The 23,143-nt window shown below is 47.2% G+C and overlaps 1 protein-coding gene and 1 pseudogene across 1 annotated transcript; both read left to right on the top strand.

Annotated features, from left to right (window-relative positions):
• The first annotated feature begins 4,631 nt into the window (after positions 1-4,631).
• On the top strand, positions 4,632-17,649 carry LOC136519425 (tubulin alpha-1 chain-like; annotated as a pseudogene).
• Positions 17,650-18,812: 1,163 nt separating this feature from the next.
• LOC136519403 (tubulin alpha-1 chain) lies at positions 18,813-21,474 on the top strand. Its single transcript, XM_066512813.1, has 4 exons — positions 18,813-19,031; positions 19,822-20,056; positions 20,153-20,523; positions 20,618-21,474. The coding sequence occupies exons 1-4, from the start codon at positions 18,939-18,941 to the stop codon at positions 21,272-21,274; spliced, it is 1,356 nt and encodes a 451-aa protein (XP_066368910.1). The 5' UTR covers positions 18,813-18,938; the 3' UTR covers positions 21,275-21,474.
• The last annotated feature ends 1,669 nt before the right edge of the window (positions 21,475-23,143 follow it).

Here is a 23,143-nt window from a genome sequence, read left to right as displayed (position 1 = left end):
GGTCACATCCGATACTGTGCAACGTGGGAGCTCCAGTGATAGCTTGACGTAGGGCCTGGCGGGCGACGTGCTGTTCGCTGTGTGTTGACCACGTGAAGAGCAGAGGCTCAGCTGGTGCTGAGGCTGAGCCATCGTGGGGGGCTCGGCGGGCATGAATCCTGAGGTTGCTAAGACCCTGAAGTAGATTGCCGAGGCGTGGGGGGAGCAGTTGGTCCTGTACACTGATTTCGAGGCTATAGTAACCTAGACTTGACTCCGCACGCCATGTTGTTCCTAGAGCAGGGGTTAGGTAGCACAGTGTAGTACGGGCGCCGGTCGTGGGCACAGTACTGAGCACAGTGGCTGGTAACCCCTGCCCTATCCTATCCTAGACGGTATGGTGCTGATGCGACTTCCCGTCTCGTCGGCTGCTCTGCTGTGTCGAGCCGTCGTCCGTCTGATGTTGCGGGAGTGGTTGGTCGCATTAATTAGATGTGACGCTCTGTTGTGGAGATCGGTCGAGGCAGAGGCGACGGGGTTATTGCCGAGCTGGCTTCGAGCGAGACGGAGAAATGGCATCTCGTCCGAGGCTGTATGCGTGGGGCCTCGGGCAAGACGAAGAATCGGTTCCCCGACCGAGGCCTTTCGTGCGAGGCCTCGAGCGAGGCAGAAAATCAGTAGACCGTCCGAGGCCTTTCGTGCGAGGCCTCGAGCATGGCGGAGAGTCGGTGGCATCGGACAAGGCCAAGGGTTGGCCAATAGTTGTCTCTCGGCTTTGATTCTGGCGGGGTCTAAGCGATTTTTTCGGTTTTTGCTTAGGGGACCCCTTCTTGTGGTACCCAGCAATATCTACAAAAGGTTTGAAAAAAAACTCCAGCCTCTGCTTGATGTGAACACAACCACAAAATAAAACAAAACAATCTCATAGACTCTCCAATAACTGGCTAGAGGCACTTGTCGACCTCTGACTCGTCGCATCTCCCCTTCCTCTCCTAATCTCTACTACTAAAAGGATCGAAAAGGATCTCAACTACCAAAAAGATTCAAAGGAAATCGTTAGCACTAGCATTCAGCGTGCCTTCTCGGTCCCCGCGCCTCTCTGAGCTTGGATTGAATTAGTGATGCCAATGGATACCCGATTACCCGATGGGTTTTACCCGCTAAAGACACAGGTATGAGAACATTTCTATACCTGTGGGTATGCTAAAGGTAAAAATCTCTACCCGCTGGGAAGCGGGTATGGGTACGGAAATATACTACCCATCCCTGTGTACCATGAGTACTTTATACCCGTCTTAGCAACACATATGCATTCGTTAATTGTTATAAAATACACACATATCCAATATATCTATGAATTTTATATATTAATTAGTGATTTTTTGTTGCTATGTTATAATTGTTGATCTCTGTTCATAAATAATTAATGATATGTGATTTTAGTAAAATAGTATACATTTAGGTACGGGATACGGGTTTATGATGGAATGTTATTGGAGCTTGAAGGATTCGAAGATTGTATCATTGAGAAGGAAACTCATGGAAATAATCTAGTTCAAGCAAAAGACAAATGAAATGGATTTCTATGCGTGCTTATTGTTGGTCCATATCACCGTATGACTTGGGATTGCTTGAGTAGGTGAAGATAGCAAGGAAAGGACTTCGAAGGACCAAGCAAGGGTGAAGGGAAAGCACTGGCTTGGGTGCCGAAGGACCAAGGCTATGGTGAAGAAGAGAGTACTTGCATTGAGTTTTGGCACCAATCAAGCAATGAAAAGTCACATTGTGAGGAGGATCAAATCATTCTTAGATTATAGGAAGAAGTGACTTGATGCCATTGAGTGAACTCATATGTTTGAAACTAGACCCAGTCACATGCTCAAGATGGTTGTGCTCAAACGAAAGAGATGAGTTGGTTGTCACCCTCATGTGTTAAAGATTGCAAGGTGTGGCATTTGGATTGAATTGGAGCTCAAGTTGTTTAATTCTATTTTTTTCTAGTCTTGAGTTTATAGGAATGTCGTACTATCAAGAGGGATACAACATGCTGATCAATGACTAGCTCATGGTGCTCAAATTAACCCATGAAAGGACTGAGAGAAAGGGTCAAATAGTGCTAACTTGATGTACTGTTGGGGGGCCATACTAAATGGACTAGTATAGTATGGCATATCGGAGGATATGGTATGAGCTCCAAGGCAGTGTTAACCCTGTGTTCTTGAGCTAACCTTGTGAGCTAACAATGTCTGATCAGTTCATATCATAGGATCCAGGATGACAAACCAGAGGATCCAGTATGGGTCTAACAGGTCCAACAGCTAGTTTGTTTAGAGTAGGGTATTTATACCCCTTAGCTCTCTCCTTTGAGGTTGCTGATTCTGGTGCGCCCTATAAAATTTCTAGAACCTTGCGATACACTCCCCACACCTTCTCTCTGTGAGATTAATACTTAGTGTGAAATTCAAGTGGGGTTGAGTAAGATTCAAAATAGAGAGCAAAAGAGCAAGACAACACTCGAGCACTTATGGCAAGTCAAGGATTTTATGAAGCATTTACTCTTGGAGGTAAAGCCTCCTAAACATCTAGGAGTCGATCGTGAGCATCTGAGTTTGTGAAAGAGCCACAAGTTTATGAGGGCTACGATCTTGCCCTTGAAAGGGAAATGATCAACCTATTAGATCGAGGAGCGTGGTTGAAAGAGACTCGGTTAGAGTGCACCCGGAGTGGTCACTCACAACTTCATCGATGGAGACATACGACTCACGTATGAGCCCGAACATACGGCTCATGACTTCCTTAGTGTCTCCTTGCATTTTGAATTGCTATAGTTGTTTCTCTTTAGGTCTACTCAGGTTGTGTTCTTTGGTGTGAAGGATATCTTCACATTTCATCTTTTGGAAATCCCTTGCGCATAAGGAAGGAAGTTTGAGCCAAGAAGGAGGAAGTTCATCTAGGAACTTCACTGGCCCAAGAATACCGGACCATTCGGTATTGTAGGGTCCTACTTTAACTTTGCTTTTCTGTACTTAACCAACTTTGGGTCACCTTGACTTATACCTCTGATAGGTTTAATTTCTTGCAATCGTTCCCTACTAAACAAGACAGAGAAAGAAATAGATGTAACACATTTCATAACCTTATCCACCAATCACCCATGGATAGCTAAAGCACAAATTTTAACATTATAGCCTCTAAATAATTCCATTCTACTCTATCATAAGCCTTAGTGTTGTCTAGCTTCAAAACATAGTGGGCATTAGCTTTTGACTGATTTTTTGCGCATAAAATGCAAGCATTCATATGCCACCAGAACATTATGAGTAATAATTCTAACCGGAACTAAAGTTGATTGCTCTTTATAATGATATCCAGAAGAACCATCTTCAATCAGTTCACCAATGCCTTGGATATAATCCTGTATATCACATTGCAAAGGCTTATCGGTCAAAATTGGTTCATGGATACTGGATTTTAGACCTTGGGAATTAGAACAGTGAACGTATCATGTTAATTCCAGTAGGTGTTTCATCTCCATGGAGAACCCTCGAGCACCATTCCGGTTAGATCATCACCATAAATATCCCAGTTGTGTTGGAAAACAAGATCACCAACTATCATTATCATCCATACAAATCCCAATTGTGTTGGAAAACAAGATCACCATTAAAATTGGCGCGTAGGGCCCAACATTAAAAGAGCACATGCGACTGTGAGTACCCTCTGCATCAGCCCATTCGGCCGTCGTCCCAACCAAATCGGCCGACATGCTCGCAAACGGCTCCAAGAAGGGTGTGTTTGGTTTGAGGACAAGAGTGGATGGAATATAGCCATCCATGGATATAGGGGTATGGATATGTCTGTTTGGTTGTATGGATGGGGCGAGCCATTTTTCTGTTTGGTTAGATGCATGACAGTGGACGGGGCGAGAATACTTACTAATTATATTTATATTATTTAAAAATAACAACTAATTATATACTAAATAATTCTATACAAACTAATTTTGTCATGATAATCCCTAATTAAAAATAAAAAATGTTAATTAGCACCATATTTTTTTGTGAAAAAATTAGCACCATAATTATCCTAATTAGCATACAAAACATGTACTAATTAACATATTAGCACTTATCAAAGTTAATCTTGACATCATAATTACTAAGCAATAATATAGCATACTAATAATCCTTAATTATTTACTGATGACATAGATTAGAAAACATTGATGAGCTCGCCAGGCAATTTTTTAGTCGCAGGGGTATCTAGCATTTAAGAGAATATTCCCCTATTAAAGATATCTATATCCAGCTTGTCCCTCGAATCAAACAACGCTCGTCCATGGATGTCCATCGAACTAAACGCACCCGAAGTCACACGAGAAGATCCGCAGAACATCTGAGCAACTGCCAGCGCACGGGGAGTGGTCCCATTTCAAAATTCATAAATGTATCACCGACGAAGCAGAAAATATCAGAATGAACCAACCGAACGTTGCACGGACAAGAACTCGAGAAGCCCAAACCGCCAAAACAATCAAAACTACAGGGGCTCAAACGCAAAAATATCGTCCCCTCCTTTCGCCGGCACTCCATCGTGGCCCAGGCTGTCGTCCTATTCTATAAAGTGAGCTAAGTGGGAGGAACCGCAACCCTAGCCGAGCACCGCAGAGACAGGCGTCTTCGTACTCGCCTCTCTTCGTGACTCAAAGCTCCCCCCTTCTCCCATTTCCCACAGCCGCCGCCGCTCCACCCTTCCGACGACACCATGAGGGAGTGCATCTCAATCCACATCGGCCATGCCGGTATCCAGGTCAGAACGCGTGCTGGGAGCTCTACTGCCTCGAGCATGGCATTCAGGTAACGATCTGTCCAATTCCTCTTCCGTTCTCCCACTCCCACTGCCGAGGTAGTTGTGTAATCAGTATGTGAGTTTCGTCGCTGATGTGTGCTGGATTTGGTGCGACTGAATTGGGAAGGAAATGACATTTCAAATCGGTAGATCTGTAGGGATCTGGCTGTATGCAATGGTGGCTGCCCAGATCCGCGTTTGCTAGGTCTGATCCGTAGATGTGGTAAAATGGTGTCTGATTGAGGATGCGATTGCTTTTTATCTATAATTTTGGATGGAGAAATTTGATTAAATTTTGGATAGAGAATTGCACATTATTTTCCACGATCCATTGGATCCAGAAGTTATGCAGCGTAATTGTTGTTGATTTTGCCTATGCATTTGGTGGATTTGAGTGCCCTGAAACTGTTTAAAATGTTGTCAATTTGGATCTGTAAATTTTCGTAGCCAAGTTTGTATTACATGTTTATATGTAGGCCCTTACGTACTGATGCAGAGCGTAGTATGTAAATTTAATGTACATCAATTTGTATTGTTAACAGCCTTAGGCAACTGAACCAAATTGCCTTTGGGATAGAGACTGACATGTTGTATTATGTAGTCCTAGTTGTTATTAGCTTTTCTGTAGGGCTTTGCTTATGTATTTGAAATGTTTGCAATCTGAGATTTAATTGTGGTTTGTAACATGGTCATTCAGGCACGAGTTTACCTTAAGATTGTGCATCTGCCTGGTGTACTAGTGTAGGTGGCACGCAATTTAAAACTAACTGCATTTGAATCATATGGCCTCCTTTTGTAATTTGCATAAATAAGGATGCTATGTTTGTATTCTATTCAGGCTGATGGGCCAGATGCCTGGTGACAAGACCATTAGGGGAGGTGATGATGCTTTCAACACCTTCTTCAGTGAGACTAGCGCTGGGAAGCACATCCCCCGTGTTGTGTTTGTTGACCTTGAGCCCACTGTCATCGATGAGGTGAGGACTGGCACCTACTGCCAGCTCTTCCACCTAGAGTAGCTCATCAGTGGCAAGGAGGATGCAGCCAACAACTTCGCCCATGGTCACTACACCAGTAAGTAATCTGATCTGATCTTCAGTTTACATGGGTCCCAGATATATTCCCTCTGTAATGAACATCTTACTTAAACTTGATTTGCTTCTCTTGCAGTTGGCAATGAGATTGTTGATCTGTGCCTTGACCGCATCAGGAAGCTTGCCGATAACTGCACTGGTCTCCAGGGCTTCCTTGTCTTCAACGTTGTTGGTGGAGGAACTGGCTCTGGACTTGGTTCCCTCCTTTTGGAGCGCCTGTCTGTTGATTACGGCAAGAAGTCCAAGCTTGGGTTCACTGTGTACCCATCCCCCCAGGTCTCTACCTCGGTGGTTGAGCCATACATGTAACACCCCTAGTGTTACGATCTCGTTTAGCACCGCGATTTAGGCCTAAGAAAAATTTTCGAAACGGGTTTCTCGGGTTTTTAATTTAAAACGTACTTGCTGCGACAAGTGAATCCCGTGTGACTTAGTTTCGTGGACTCAAATAAACGCTCAAGATAAATTACGCAGTGCGTAGAAATATTCAGGAATGTCCGACGACGATTCTAGAGAACGTTTTGTTCGGTTAGATTAAGCATGAAAATCAACTTTTATAAATAAAATAAAATCCATTAATAAATAGAACGATACATATGTATAAACTCACGGGTTTATTTTGTTAAGCACGAACTGACGAGAAAGAGAGCGCAGCAGCTTTGTTTATTTTTTTCGGCGTGCACCATACTTGCCTGGCATTACTTTTGATTACTGTCTCGTTCTAATCGTGGCCCTGCAATTCGCTGCATTGCAAAGTCTCCTCATCCATCCGCATCCATGCTCTCTGGCTTTTGCTTTGTTTCTCTTTGACTTGATTACTTTTGTCTATATTTGTCGAGCCGCTCCTTGTTTTTCCTCCCTCACTGCTTGTCTCTGTTTCTCTGATTGCATGCCTTGCTTGTCTCTACGGCCGCGGTCTTGTCCATGCCAACCGGCACGCCCTGCCGGTCACGTTGGGCCTGGCCGTCCTGCCGTCGTGTTTAAAAAGTAACCGAGCCCGCACGCGTCTCCTTACTTGTTCGTCTTGAGCTAGTCTATGAATAATCTTCTCCTTCTTTCTTCTTAATTTAATTAGCACACATACACTCTTTATTGCTGATCAGCCCCATTGGCACGACAAGGACACACTCGAGTCCAAGTCTATCATAAATCAACTAGTCCAGTTGACACGTCGAAAGACTATTTAAGTCCATCGCCTGAAATCAAAACACGGTTCACTTGCACCGTCTTACACGTCGGGCGCTGTAGCGTGCAGGAATACTGTAGCACAAGAAACACTGTAGCGCGCAGAATCAACGCAGAAGCGCTGAAGCGCGCAGAATCACTACAGCAGCGCGGAATCACTGTAGCGCCGTGGAAACACGGTAGCACGTAGAAAACACTGTAGCTACGACTTCTTTTGTGCTCCGGCGGCTCAGTTTTTGGCTCCAGTCCATAACACGCACGATGGTAGGCGGACAAGCTTGCCAGTTTCTCTTCGCGGCCTATAAAATGCGAGCCCGCACAGTCCAGCAGCTGAGCCTCCACTCTCCATAGCTCCAGCTCTCTGCTCATTCTCTCGCCTTCCCTGTTCTGTCCGCAAGCTACACGCGGGTCGGAGTTGACCTTTACTCGTCGGGCGAGGTGAGCAGCTCATGAGCATCCCCTCGCTCTCCTCTCTTTCCCGTGACCTTCTCCTTGCACCTCTCCTTCCAACCTAAGTTGCCTACAAGCCCCACGAGCTCGGCCATGGCATTCACGCATGAGGCAAGAAGAACGCTCGTAGCTTTCTCTCTCTCCCATCCCATGCATGTGTATATGACGCGTGGGCCCTAAGCAACAGCACATGCAAAAGAACCATGCCAACACCCACGTGAAGACCAAAGAATATTCCCTAATCACGCATTAGTCTTTTTCTATGTGATTAAATTGCGGCCACCTCGCACAACCAAATGCCAAATCCGATTCCATCGATTCTTCTTCTTAAATTCATCTAAAATCGAACCCTACCTATCCATAAAGTTTCATAATTTTTGGAACGCAGTTGAATTTATGTGAATATTTATTTGTGTCTGTTTGCCGAGTACCGCGAGTTCGACGCCGACGGAGGGACATCGATGGATCGTGGAGTCATCGAGAGTGGCTGGAGAAATGGTACTTTTGGAAGCGTGATTGGATTTCTAAGAATTTTGGCTGTCGTTGATTATTTACATCTATGCATTTGCATCAATACATATCATAATAGGAACGATAGTGGATCGATGGTATCAACTGGAGTAGCTAAAAAGATGGTGCCAGGAATCATATCACGAAGATGGAATGCTAACTTTTGGTTATATTTTACCCAGGCAAGCCCCGGTGCATAACCTCTACTTTTCTGTAGTTTAAATTATATTTGTGCATTAAATTTAAGGAGTTGAATGAAACCCACTTGCATATATATCTTTATTCCTATGAGTCTTACTAGTATGACAGGATCGTGTAGAATGCTATGCTATAGGACTCCGATAGAAGTCAAGTGATTGCCTGTCACTCGCGAGAGATAGGAAATATATTATTGGATTACTATCACTTGGAAAATATCAAAATGGAGGAAAGGAAAATGGTGATCGGGCAGGGATATGGTTTGGGTATTGGTGAGTGTAAGGAGTTGTGTCGCCGTGGACACGGGGCATAGCTTGGTTACACTATTTTTTCCCTGTCTGGTCGGTTAAGGACCGATCGTTGCATATGACTCTAGGCAGGTCACAGACTTATTATCCCGAGCACATACTTGTGTATGGGCGCTTGGAAGACTTGTTGCTCTCTTGTCGCGGATCCGGCTCTTTCCGGACCGACTGTTAGGGTTTGTTTTGGTGGAGGAGGTCCTTGCACCGCACTGAGTCCGGGACTCAGGGGCGGGGGCTTGGAGTCCCAGTTTGGACAGGGACCTGGACACCCGGGATAGGAGAGTGATGGGTTGGTCCTACTTGTGCCTGGGGTACAAGCGGGGCGTGTGTTTTCGGGGTACCCAGCTGGGGGCATTGATTCGCGAATCGCCGAGAAATCCGGTACGGCTTGTCTACGGTTTAGCATCGTAGTAAGAACTGAAGCTGAAAGATGAAAGATGGAAAAGGAAATCTGATTGCTTACCACCTGCTTGAAAGTAGCACAGGTGCTTACATAGAATGGTTAGTTAATGAACCAATGCAGCTATTAATAAAAATCGAATATAAGGACGCACGCTTAGTAATGCTTCCTGCAAATGCAACCCACAAGCCAAATAGCCTTGCATATCCTTGGAGTCTTTTCTTTCCTCCTGTCGGGTAAGTCTTGCTGAGTACAATTGAGTACTCAGAGTTTTATTCCCCCTGTTGCAGGTAACAGGTTGATGCTAGAGCTGACCTTTGTGTGTGGATTCCTCCTGGTGGGCTCAGCGAGGATTCCTTTACGTCGCAATCATAGTTTTTATTTATAACTCTCACCAAATGTTTTTATAAATGAAAGTTTTATAATCTGTTGTAGTAGTTTATAGATCAATACTTCATCATATCATTAATAGATGTTTATTTCCGCTATAATTCTGATCACATGTTTAAATTCCGCTGTACATTAAATTATTTATAACTCTGATAATATGATTACATTCCGCTGTTATACAATAACTATTATACTATGATGTTGTACTAAAAGAGATGTATGAAATGGTTAAGAATGATGTAAGCTTTGTTCTCTCATTTGTGATCCTGATGGCAAAAATGTGGATTTTCGGGTTCTCCCCTGGGGTGTGCCTGACGGAACCGAGTAATTTAGTGTTCTCCCTTGAGTACTTAGTGTCTAATGGAAGACAAGCACTCCTATGAGACATTAGATTAGGCGGTTCTGCCACAGGTGGTATCAGAGCATAAATGAGGAAATAAAGCTTTCAAATCCTTTTCTAAGCTAAAATTTGACAACCTGTTTTTGCAAAAAGTTAGGACGTTTACATACGAAGTTATATAAGTAGCCCTATTACTATGGTTATGTATCCAGGATAGATGGCACTCTGCTGACTTAGATAGGCTTAATCAAGTTTTCTGCAGGTACACTGACTCGAGCATAGTTCGATAGTATCGACTAGCTACAGGGAGAGAACGTTGTGCCAAAAATATGAGAACGGTTGCCCTATATGCTGGCAACAATGAAAGGACGTATAGAACGTGCATTCATGCATATCCTGTTTGTGCATTGTAGCACTCGTATTGCTTGTAGATACACCCTCCATAGGTGTCATGACTGACTCGTTCCTGTTCCATAGTTAGGTCTGCACTGTGGCTTTGTGTTCCGTGTTCACCCGTGGTTTCATGCCTGTCGTGACCCATGTCTCTCCGTATCCCTTTTATGTGCTCTTGTCGGACCCTTGTCCTGTAGTCGTACTAGTCAGTAATAGCCTCGAACGTCGCTCGCCTCGAACACGCGGAATTTGGTCGACTCATCGTAGTGATCTCGCGCGGGAACCCTGGTGAACCGCGCCAGGACCACTGAGCGCTCTGCCTTTATAAGCAGAGCCTGACTTAGCTATTGGTATCACCACTCAGCGCACTTTAGCTCGCTTAGCTTTTCCTTGAGCTAGCTTTTTGCTCATCCTTCCTCACCACCACCGCTAGAAATGGCAGGAGCCTGGGTTAGTAGTTACTGCTTGAACGTTGAGGGTTTTCCCAAAATCCTGCATACCACCCTGCAAAAGCTCAGAGTCAAAGATCGTCCCGAGTATGAGGGCCGTGAGTATGAGGAGCATGGCACCGAGCGGTATGAGGTTACCGTCTACATCGGGAAGAGTGAGGAGTTCCCCGACCTCACTGAAGCCTGGAGTGTGACCGCAACCGGGTTTCGCTTCACCGACACCTACCAGGTTGTGGCCCACAAAGCCTTGCGGTACCTCTGCCAGATCTATGAGGAGCCCATTTCCCGTACCCCCATGCGGTTCTTTCCACCTTTGGACAGGAATCGGCGGGCATGGAGGGCTCGCTTGGAGGCTTTGCAAGGGCGGGATGCGCAAGAGGACAGTCCAACCGTGGTGTCCTTGACCATGTACCTACTTGCTTTGGATGAGCAGTATGACCGGCAAGCCTTAGAGCTAAGGGCATGCCTTCAGCGTGCCGAGGAAGCCGAGATCTTCAACAGGATGCTCCAGGTGCAGCTTGCCGAAGCGCATGCCAGCGCTGCAGTTGCTGAGAGCCAAGAGGCTGCCGTGGAGGAAGCTCTAAAGGGGGCTGAAGATCGGCATGTCCATTAGCTACGGGTGGCCTATCTTGTCACCAGGGCCGAGCGGAGGACGTTGTCTGCTGAAGGGCAGGATGCCCCAATCTTGGAAGGGATCCCTATCCACCCACCAGAGAGAAGAAGAACCGGTGATGCAGCACCACCAGCACCTCCACCCTCAGAAGTGTCAGAACTCGAACCCTTGGTTCCTCTCACTCAGCCGTTGCCACGAGAGGATGTAGATTAGTTGCCTTGGGATGCTGTACCTGTAGTAGTAGTGTTTTTCGTTGCTGTCCTCCGGTATTGTGTTCATGCCGTTGTTGTTCGTCCGTAGTTGTTGAGATCATCCGCCAGTAGGGAAGGTGAATGCTGTATCATGAATGGAAGCCTGAATGCCTATAGGATGTACCCGTATAAGACCGTTGGAACATGCATTTTATTTATTTCACTATGTTTATCGCGTTCATCTACCCTCAGTTTGTTAGACGTGCTTAAAAGTTTTCTAGGGTGATATTAAGCGGGTTACAAGAGAAGTTGACATTCAGATACCGGCAAACCAGTAGTGATTGGAGAACATTGGACATTGTATCGACTAATTGTGGATGTCCCAACAGAACATTTGAATCTTTTTAAAACAAATCCACCGTTGGATTTGAATTCTTTGTCCCTTGTTGTGAAGGGAACCTTTGTTGTTTGAATTTCCCCTTGCGATACTCCCCTCACTCTGTGGTCTATGACCCCACCGCCTTCATGGCGTGTAAGTTGGTAATAGTTGCCTAGTTAAAAGCTTATGGTGCCGCGATGAAACCGAGGGCTCCCTATGGAACAGCTGCCACATGGTGACGCTGCTCGGCACGCGTTGGTATCAAGGTTTTTGACCAAGTACCTTTACCAAGTTACACCGCCGTACCATTTTGCTACAAAATTTTCTCCTTGGTAATGTTTAGGTGTTCAAACAGGAAATCCACAACGGGTCGATGAATTAGTGTTCTCTCAAAGTAAGCAAGAGGAGGTGGTTTTGGAGGAAGAAAGTATGGCATGGTATTAGTCTACATGAAAGACGGACGTGGTCGAGTAAAGGAAAGTTAGCAGTGGATGGTCGGGAGTAATTGAAAAGCCTGAGTGGATGTCATGTCCCAAGCCCTATGTTTAGTTGACCACGCTATGTATGCCGGGTTATTTCGTTGCATGCCCTATGAACGCCGTCTGTGTCAGGCCCTTTAGCATCCCTTTCTCGCGTGGCTGCAGCATTGTGTCGCACTCGCCGTCCTTGTGCACTATGCACTTTTCCTTTTCCTAGCGTCCGGTCGGCTCTCTACCCACACCGTCGTTTCCCGTACCGGACCCCCCCCCCTCATTTCCCCTTCCCTCTCCTTTCTCTCTTCTTTTGGTGACACGACCGCCCGCACGCCTGCCTTGTCGAGCGGACCCCCTCTCCTCTCCTTTATTTCCCACTCTACCGCTCGCGCAGGAAGCGCACCATGTCCGATCTTATCTTCACAGCATGAACCATCTATGTATCCCATCCCTGCCGCATCCGCTTCCATTGTGATACGTCCTACCTCCATTCGCCTCTATAAAATACCCTTGGTCCTTATTCTTCTTCTTCATCTCCATTCCCCTCGCATTCAGCGCAGAGCTACAAAATCCAATCGACGGCGTGAAGCTAGGTTCGTGAGTCCGAGGTGATGGTGTAATCTGAAGAGAAGAAAGGATTTGGTTTTCAGAGAAGTTCAAGTCTACCTTTGGATAGCTCTATTTTAGGGTTCGCGATGTTTTACTTCTCAGTCGACTGTTTTTGGATTTGTTGGTGCTACGCCATGTTTTGGATAATCATTATCTTGTTGTTTCTCCATTGTCCTCGTCTATCTCGACTTCTGGATTAAGTCTCGGTTGTACCAGGTTGCTCTTAACCATGTATCCCTAGATCCCCATGTGGTTTAGTGTTTGAAGTCGTGTAATATTTTGTGTAATCCCTGATCTACGGAATGAGATCGCGTTTTCCTCTCTTCTAGTTCTTGCTTCGAATCTCGGGACGAGATTCTTTTTAAGGGGGGTTGGTTGTAACACCCCTGGTGTTACGATCTCGTTTAGCACCGCGATTTAGGCCTAAGAAAAATTTCCGAAACAGGTTTCTCGGGTTTTTAATTTAAAACGTACTTGCTGCGACAAGTGAATCCCGTGTGACTTAGTTTCGTGGACTCAAATAAACGCTCAAGATAAATTACGCAGTGCGTAGAAATATTCAGGAATGTCCGACGACGATTCTAGAGAACGTTTTGTTCGGTTAGATTAAGCATGAAAATCAACTTTTATAAATAAAATAAAATCCATTAATAAATAGAACGATACATATATATAAACTCACGGGTTTATTTTGTTAAGCACGAACTGACGAGAAAGAGAGCGCAGCAGCTTTGTTTATTTTTTTCGGCGTGCACCATACTCGTCTGGCATTACTTTTGATTACTGTCTCGTTCTCATCGTGGCCCTGCAATTCGCTACATTGCAAAGTCTCCTCATCCATCCGCATCCATGCTCTCTGGCTTTTGCTTTGTTTCTCTTTGACTTGATTACTTTTGTCTACATTTGTCGAGCCGCTCCTTGTTTTTCCTCCCTCACTGCTTGTCTCTGTTTCTCTGATTGCCTGCCTTGCTTGTCTCTACGGCCGCGGTCTTCTCCATGCCAACTGGCACGCCCTGCCGGTCACATTAGGCCTGGCCGTCCTGCCGTCATGTTTAAAAAGTAACCGAGCCCGCACGCGTCTCCTTGCTTGTTCGTCTTGAGCTAGTCTACGAATAATCTTCTCCTTCTTCCTTCTTAATTTAATTAGCACGCATACACTCTTTATTGCTGATCAGCCCTATTGGCACGACAAGGACACACTCGAGTCCAAGTCTATCATAAATCAACTAGTCCAGTTGACACGTCGAAAGACTGCTCAAGTCCATCGCCTGAAATCAAAACACGGTTCACTTGCACCGTCTTACACGTCGGTACTATAGCGTGCAGAAATACTGTAGCGCAAGAAACATTGTAGCGCGCAGAATCAACGCAGAAACGCTGAAGCGTGCAGAATCACTACAGCAGCGTGGAATCACTGTAGCGCCGTGGAAACACTATAGCACGCAGAAAACACTGGAGCTACGACTTCTTTTGTGCTCCGGCGGCTCAGTTTTTGGCTCCAGTCCATAACGCGCACGATGGTAGGCGGACAAGCTTGCCAGTTTCTCTTCGCGGCCTATAAAATGCGAGCCCGCACAGTCCAGCAGCTGAGCCTCCACTCTCCATAGCTCCAGCTCTCTGCTCATTCTCTCGCCTTCCCTGTTCTGTCCGCAAGCTACACGCGGGTCGGAGTTGACCTTTACTCGTCGGGCGAGGTGAGCAGCTCATGAGCATCCCCTCGCTCTCCTCTCTTTCCCGTGACCTTCTCCTTGCACCTCTCCTTCCAACCCGAGTTGCCTACAAGCCCCACGAGCTCGGCCATGGCGTTTACGCATGAGGCAAGAAGAACGCTCGTAGCTTTCTCTCTCTCCCATCCCATGCAAGTGTATATGACGCGTGGGCCCTAAGCAACAGCACATGCAAAAGAACCATGCCAACACCCACGTGAAGACCAAAGAATATTCCCTAATCACGCATTAGTCTTTTTCTGTGTGATTAAATTGCGGCCACCTCGCACAACCAAATGCCAAATCCGATTCCATCGATTCTTCTTCTTAAATTCATCTAAAATCGAACCCTACCTATCCATAAAGTTTCATAATTTTTGGAACGCAGTTGAATTTATGTGAATATTTATTTGTGTCTGTTTGCCGAGTACCGCGAGTTCGACGCCGACGGAGGGACATCGATGGATTGTGGAGTCATCGAGAGTGGCTGGAGAAATGGTACTTTTGGAAGCGTGATTGGATTTCTAAGAATTTTGGCTGTCGTTGATTATTTATATCTATGCATTTGCATCAATACATATCATAATAGGAACGACGGTGGATCGATGGTATCAACTGGAGTAGCTAAAAAGATGGTGCCAGGAATCATATCACGAAGATGGAATGCTAACTTTTGGTTATATTTTACCCAGGCAAGCCCCGGTGCATAACCTCTACTTTTCTGTAGTTTAAATTATATTTGTGCATTAAGTTTAAGGAGTTGAATGAAACCCACTTGCATATATATCTTTATTCCTATGAGTCTTACTAGTATGACAGGATCATGTAGAATGCTATGCTATAGGACTCCGGTAGAAGTCGAGTGATTGCCTGTCACTCGCGAGAGATAGGAAATATATTATTGGATTACTATCACTTGGAAAATATCAAAATGGTGGAAAGAAAAATGGTGACCGGGCAGGGATATGGTTTGGGTATTGGTGAGTGTAAGGAGTTGTGTCGCCGTGGACACGGGGCATAGCTTGGTTATACTATTTTTTCCCTGTCTGGTCGGTTAAGGACCGATCGTTGCATATGACTCTAGGCAGGCCACAGACTTATTATCCCAAGCACATACTTGTGTATGGGTGCTTGGAAGACTTGTTGCTCTCTTGTCGCGGATCCAGCTCTTTTTCCGGACCGACTGTTAGGGTTTGTTTTGGTGGAGGAGGTCCTTACACCGCACTGAGTCCGGAACTCAGGGGCGGGGGCTTGGAGTCCCAGTTTGGACAGGGACCTGGACACCCGAGATAGGAGAGTGATGGGTTGGTCCTACTTGTGCCTGGGGTACAAGCGGGGCGTGTGTTTTCAGGGTACCCAGCTGGGGGCATTGATTCGCGAATCGCCGGGAAATCCGGTACGGCTTGTCTACGGTTTAGCATCGTAGTAAGAACTGAAGATGAAAGATGAAAGATGGAAAAGGAAATCTGATTGCTTACCACCTGCTTGAAAGTAGTACAGGTGCTTACATAGAATGGTTAGTTAATGAACCAATGCGGCTATTAATAAAAATCGAATATAAGGACGCACGCTTAGTAATGCTTCCTGCAAATGCAACCCACAAGCCAAATAGCCTTGCATATCCTTGGAGTCTTTTCTTTCCTCCTGTCGGGTAAGTCTTGCTGAGTACAATTGAGTACTCAGAGTTTTATTCCCCCTGTTGCAGGTAACAGGTTGATGCTAGAGCTGACCTTTGTGTGTGGATTCCTCCTGGCGGGCTCAGCGAGGATTCCTTTACGTCGCGATCATAGTTTTTATTTATAACTCTCACCAAATGTTTTTATAAATGAAAGTTTTATAATCTGTTGTAGTAGTTTATAGATCAATACTTCATCATATCATTAATAGATGTTTATTTCCGCTATAATTCTGATCACATGTTTAAATTCCGCTGTACATTAAATTATTTATAACTCTGATAATATGATTACATTCCGCTGTTATACAATAACTATTATACTATGATGTTGTACTAAAAGGGGTGTATGAAATGGTTAAGAATGATGTAAGCTTTGTTCTCTCATTTGTGATCCTGATGGCAAAAATGTAGATTTTCGAGTTCTCCCCTGGGGTGTGCCCGACGAAACCGAGTAATTTAGTGTTCTCCCTTGAGTGCTTAGTGTCTAATGGAAGACAAGCACTCCTGTGAGGCATTAGATTAGGCGGTTCTGCCACAATACAATAGTGTCCTATCCACCCACTCTCCTCGAGCACACTGATGTCGCTGTCCTTCTCGACAATGAGGCCATCTACGACATCTGCCGCCGCTCCCTTGACATTGAGCGCCCAACCTCAACAGGCTTGTGTCCTAGGTACTATCTTGGTCTGCCTTTGCATTCTGCCAGGTAAACATTCTGAAATCTGGTCTTTTGTCTCTAACCATCAGTTGTTACTGATGTTGTTCAAGTCATCTCATCCCTGACTGCCTCCCTGAGGTTCGATGGTGCTCTTAATGTGGATGTGAATGAGTTCTAGACCAACCTAGTGCCCTACCTGAGGATCCACTTCATGCTTTCCTCCTACGCTCCAGTGATCTTTGCTGAGAAGGCCTACCATGAGCAGCTGTCTGTGGCTGAAATCACAAACAGCGCCTTCGAGCCATCCTCCATGATGTCCAAGTGTGACCCCCGCCATGGCAAGTACATGGCATGCTGCCTTATGTACCGCGGTGATGTGGTCCCCAAGGACGTGAACGCCGCTGTGGCCACGATCAAGACCAAGCGCACCATCCAGTTTGTGGACTGGTGCCCAACTGGCTTCAAGTGCGGCATCAACTACCAGCCTCCTAGCGTGGTGCCCGGTGGTGACCTGGCCAAGGTGCAGCGTGCCGTGTGCATGATCTCCAACTCCACCAGTGTTGTGGAGGTGTTCTCCCGCATCGACCACAAGTTCGACCTCATGTACGCCAAGCGTGCCTTCGTGCACTGGTACATGGGCGAGGGTATGGAGGAGGGCGAGTTCTCTGAGGCCCATGAGGACCTGGCTGCGTTGGAGAAGGACTACGAGGAGGTCGGTGCTGAGTTCGACGGGGGTGAGGATGGCGACGAGGGTGATGAGTATTAGAAGCTTTCAGGTGCCACAGCGTCGGACCTGTTTGCTGCAATTATCCCGTGATCGCCCCAAAGTAGCTCGTTGTATCGTGTTTGTGTGTCTGAATAAGTTAGGCGTTTGGCTGTCCTGATTATTAGAAGTGAAAGCAAGGACACCGGTCTTGCGTGCTCACCTTGCTAGACGACAGCCGACGGTGGGGATGGTAGGGCAGCATGCGGTGGAGGCCGTCGAGGACGTCGAGGTTGGAGATCCGGTGCCCTTGCTGCAGAAATGTCGGAGGGGAGGGGAGGGAAGCCTTTGCCCTTGCTGGAGCTCCGGCGGAGGGGAGGGGAGTCGACGCCCTTGCTGTAGATCCGAATGAGGGGAGGGAAGGGCCGTCGCCGCCCTGGATGGAGATCCGACGGAGGGGGATGGGAGAGCCGCTGATGCCCTGGATGGAGATCCGGTGGAGGGGGAGGAGAGGGCCGCCGGCGCCCTTCCTTCAGATCCGGCGTAGGGGAGGGGAGGGGAGGCGAGGACCTGGCCGGAGGAGAATGGGAGGGGCGGCGGCAGTGAGAGAGCGCACGGGAGGGGCCGAGCGCTCGGGAGTTGTCGGCGTCGGTCACGGGCACGGGACCGCTCGGGTCGGGAGGGAGGGGCAGGGAGAGGAAACACGCTCGCGATTTCGGAAACGCGGAGTCGAGCTCGCGATTTGGGAAACGTTGCGGGCGACCGTGAGTCGTGGACGCTCGTTTGCGACCATGCCCGTATCGCAAAGCGTTTGTGCGGGATTATTGGCTTATCTGGCTCAGAAGCTGAGCAAACGCTCTGCCTCAGGTACACCAATAAAAAGCTAAGTAATTTTGAAATATTTTGCTTCTAAGACTCCGTTCGCTTGGAGAAATTTTGGAGGAATCTAGATGAATCTAAAGAAATTTATTAGAGAAAAACACTGTTTTAAATAAAAAAAAAAGCGGATGAAGCCGGATTTAAGACACACGAGCGAGACCTAAGTCCTAATAAGTCCCAGATGAGCCGGCTTGGCACTGTCTGTGGCAGTGGCACGAACAAATCGACAGTTGCACGGACGAGGAGCCCGAACCGTGAAAACAATCGAAAACCCAGGGGCTCAAACGCAAAAACACCGTTTTCTCCCCTCGCTTTCGCTTCGGCGGCACTCCATCGTGGCCCAGGCTGTCGTTCCGTTCTATAAAGCGAACCGAGTGGGAGGCAGCGGAACCCTAAGCCGAGCACCGCAGAGACAGGCGTCTTCGTACTCGCCTCTCTCCGCGACTCAAAGCTTTCCCCCTTCTCCCATTTCCGACACCCGCCGCCGCTCCACCCTTCAGGCGACACCATGAGGGAGTGCATCTCGATCCACATCGGCCAGGCCGGTATCCAGGTCGGAAACGCGTGCTGGGAGCTCTACTGCCTCGAGCATGGCATTCAGGTAACGATGCGTCCATTTCCTCTTCCGTTGTCGCGCTGTTGACATAGGTCTGTAATCGGTATGTGAGTTTCGTCGCTGATGTGTGCTGGATCTGGCGGGACTGAATCGGGAGACGAATTAGTATTTCAAATCGGTAGATTTGTACGGATCTGGCTGTATGTGATGGTGGTTGCCCAGATCCGCCTTTGCTAGGTCTGATCCGTAGATCTGGTGAAATGGTGTCTGATCGAGGTCGCGATTATTTGTTATCTGTAATTTTGGATAGAGTATTTGAATAGGAATCACTCGATATTGCACATTATTTTCCTTGATCCAGTAAATTTAGTAATTATATATTGATTTTGCCTATACGTGTGGTAGACCTGAGTGCTCTGAAAGTTTAAATGCGCTGTCACTTTGGATCTGTAAATATTCATAGGCCAAGTTTGTATTGCCTGTTTATATGTAGACCCTTGATGTACACATGCAGAGTACAGTATGTTAATTTGATGTACATCTATTCGTATTGTTATTAGATCTGCAAAAGATTAATACACATCAGGCTTAGGCACCTTAATCCAATTGCTTCTTCTTGTTTAGATCTGTTAGAAATGGGATAGAGACTGGCATTCTGTATTATGTAATCATGGTTTGAAACATGGTCATTCAGGCACGTGTTACCTTGAAGATTATGCGTCTGCCTGGTGTACTAGCGTAGGTGGCATGCAATTTTACACTGACTGCATTTGAATCATATGGCCTCCTTTTGTAATTTGCATAAATAAGGATGCTATGTTTGTATTCTATTCAGGCTGATGGCCAGATGCCTGGTGACAAGACCATTGGGGGAGGTGATGATGCTTTCAACACCTTCTTCAGTGAGACTGGCGCTGGGAAGCACGTCCCCCGTGCTGTGTTTGTTGACCTTGAGCCCACTGTCATCGATGAGGTGAGGACTGGCACCTACCGCCAGCTCTTCCACCCAGAGCAGCTCATCAGTGGCAAGGAGGATGCAGCCAACAACTTCGCCCGTGGTCACTACACCAGTAAGTAATCTGATCTGATCTTCAGTTTACATGGGTCCCAGATATATTCCCTCTGTAATGAACATCTTACTTAAACTTGATTTGCTTCTCTTGCAGTTGGCAAGGAGATTGTTGACCTGTGCCTTGACCGCATCAGGAAGCTTGCCGATAACTGCACTGGTCTCCAGGGCTTCCTTGTCTTCAACGCTGTTGGTGGAGGAACTGGCTCTGGACTTGGTTCCCTCCTTTTGGAGCGCCTGTCTGTTGATTACGGCAAGAAGTCCAAGCTTGGGTTCACTGTGTACCCATCCCCCCAGGTCTCTACCTCGGTGGTTGAGCCATACAACAGTGTCCTGTCCACCCACTCTCTCCTCGAGCACACTGATGTCGCTGTCCTTCTCGACAATGAGGCCATCTACGACATCTGCCGCCGCTCCCTTGACATCGAGCGCCCAACCTACACCAACCTCAACAGGCTTGTGTCCCAGGTACTGTCTTGGTCTGCCTTTGCATTCTGCCAGGTAAACGTTCTGAAATCTGGGCTTTTGTCTCTAACCATCAGCTGTTACTGATGTTGTTCAGGTCATCTCATCCCTGACTGCCTCCCTGAGGTTCGATGGTGCTCTTAATGTGGATGTGAATGAGTTCCAGACCAACCTGGTGCCCTACCCGAGGATCCACTTCATGCTTTCCTCCTATGCTCCAGTTATCTCCGCTGAGAAGGCCTACCACGAGCAGCTGTCCGTGGCGGAGATCACGAACAGTGCCTTCGAGCCATCGTCCATGATGGCCAAGTGCGACCCCCGCCATGGCAAGTACATGGCCTGCTGCCTCATGTACCGTGGTGATGTGGTCCCTAAGGACGTGAATGCTGCTGTGGCCACCATCAAGACCAAGCGCACCATCCAGTTTGTGGACTGGTGCCCAACTGGCTTCAAGTGCGGCATCAACTACCAGCCTCCTAGCGTGGTGCCCGGTGGTGACCTGGCCAAGGTGCAGCGTGCTGTGTGCATGATCTCCAACTCCACCAGTGTTGTGGAGGTGTTCTCCCGCATCGACCACAAGTTCGACCTGATGTACGCCAAGCGTGCCTTCGTGCACTGGTACGTAGGTGAGGGTATGGAGGAGGGCGAGTTCTCTGAGGCCCGTGAGGACCTGGCTGCGTTGGAGAAGGACTACGAGGAGGTCGGTGCTGAGTTCGAAGAGGGTGAGGATGGCGACGAGGGTGATGAGTACTAGAAGCTTTCTGGTGCCACAGCGTCGGACCTGTTTGCTGCAATTATCCCGTGATCTGCCCAGAGTGGCTCGTTGTATCGTGTTTGTGTGTCTGTTGGTTCTGAACTTTTCTGTCGTTGTTTGGTTTACAACACCTGATGTTGTAAGACTTGTGGTTAATTCCCCTGCTTTGCTACTGGGTTATTAAGAATCGTTGTTGTCTATATTGGTGCTTGATCTCTGAGATGCACTTCGTTTATCGCCTGGTTCGTCTTGTGTCATCGGCGTAATCTAGTTGGATGACTGTCTAGCTGTCGTGTGGTCTTGTCATCATTGGTGTGTATCGTTTGATGCATCGAGCCTCTTGTAAGCGTACGTCGGTTACAGAGTGAATATCCTGAACACGAGTAGCAGACAGATTTCCGGTCCTCCACCCTCCGTTTTAGGCTACTCCGCTTCTTGGTCTGCCGTTCTGCCAAGCAAAGGAAGCGGTGTCTCATTTGGGAAAGGCGGCAGAAAATTTGAAGAGGAGACTCGGCTGCGATCATTTTATCATTTATGAAAGTGATGGCCGCAGCGGTGCTTTGTTGATGCTTTGGAAGAAAGAAATAGTGATTCAGTGCAAAGGTGTTTCACAGTATTATATTAATGTTATTATTCAGGATGAAGGAGATTGGAGGTTAACTGGGATTTATGGGGAGCCTACCTGGGAACACAAACACCGAACATGGGAAGCAATGCGCTCTTTTGAACGCTAGCTTGGCTCTCCCTTGGCTGGCTCCGGGAGATTTTAATGGGATTCTATATTACTATGACTCTATGAGGGCTACTTTGGCAGCCCAAATTCCCGACGGGATCCCTGCGATTTCTCTGAGCCAATCTCCCCCGGGCCAAATTTTGGTGCTTTTTGAAGCCCACTAACCCGAAGTTCGCAGCCCATTTCCCTTCGTTTTCCACGCAGAAATAATCCACGAGCGAGGAGGCCGGGAGGGTTTCCCTGTGCGCTCGCGACGCCGCCCAGTCGCGAGGCCGCCCACGAGCGAGGAGGACTACGAGGAGGTGGGTGCTGAGTTTGATGAGGGCGAGGAAGGCGATGAGGGTGACGAGTACTAGAAGCTTGCTGGTGCGGCGTCGTCAGGCCTGCGCGCTGCTCTTATCCCGTGATCTGCCATGAGTGTCTCGTTCTGATATTTGAGTCTGTTGGTTTCCGAACTATCTGTCATTGTGTAGTTTACAACACCTGATGTTGTAAGACTTGGTTAATTCCTTCGCTTTGCCACTGGGTTATCTACATTGTTGCTTCTTGATATTGAAGATGCAGTCGTCATGTCATCACTCATCAGTAGTTGATGGTGCCGTGCCTCTGGAGTTTATCTGTATACCCCACTGGCAATCTTCCCCAAGCATTCTCCGGTAAGCGTCAAACTTACCTTCGTCTTGAGCATGCACCAGAGTGGCACGTAGATCTTGTCACGTAGGTTTTATTGTACCCTCTGGTTCTGTGCTTGAATGCCCGACCATCAGCTTGTTCGGTTGGCTGGTTCGTATCGTTGCTGGTTCGTGAAGAAGTACTGCTGGCTGGTTTGTGTGAGAGAAAAATACTGTTCCGGCTAAAAATTTACGATCGTTTACGACAAGCCATAGCCAAACGAACAGGCTGCATTTTGCCACGCAAAACAAGCGGTAGTGGTCTTCTCATCCTCGGGTTGCCACGCACACAGCTATACGTTGCAGTAGCGGCAGAGTTTGGTTTGGGTTTTGAGAAAAATCGCATCGGAAAACGTTAATCATGTGCCGGCTTTCCCTTTTGTAACGAAAAAAATCCTAAGAGCTAGCTTATAAGTCAGCCACAGCAAGTGCCCTTAGGCTCTGTTTGATCCACCAACCAAGCTT

This window comes from Miscanthus floridulus, chromosome 2 (genome assembly GCF_019320115.1).
Source record: "Miscanthus floridulus cultivar M001 chromosome 2, ASM1932011v1, whole genome shotgun sequence".
Classification (NCBI taxonomy): domain Eukaryota; kingdom Viridiplantae; phylum Streptophyta; class Magnoliopsida; order Poales; family Poaceae; genus Miscanthus; species Miscanthus floridulus.
Note: the sequence above shows the minus strand (reverse complement) of the source record. Positions and strands in the feature narration are given on the sequence as shown.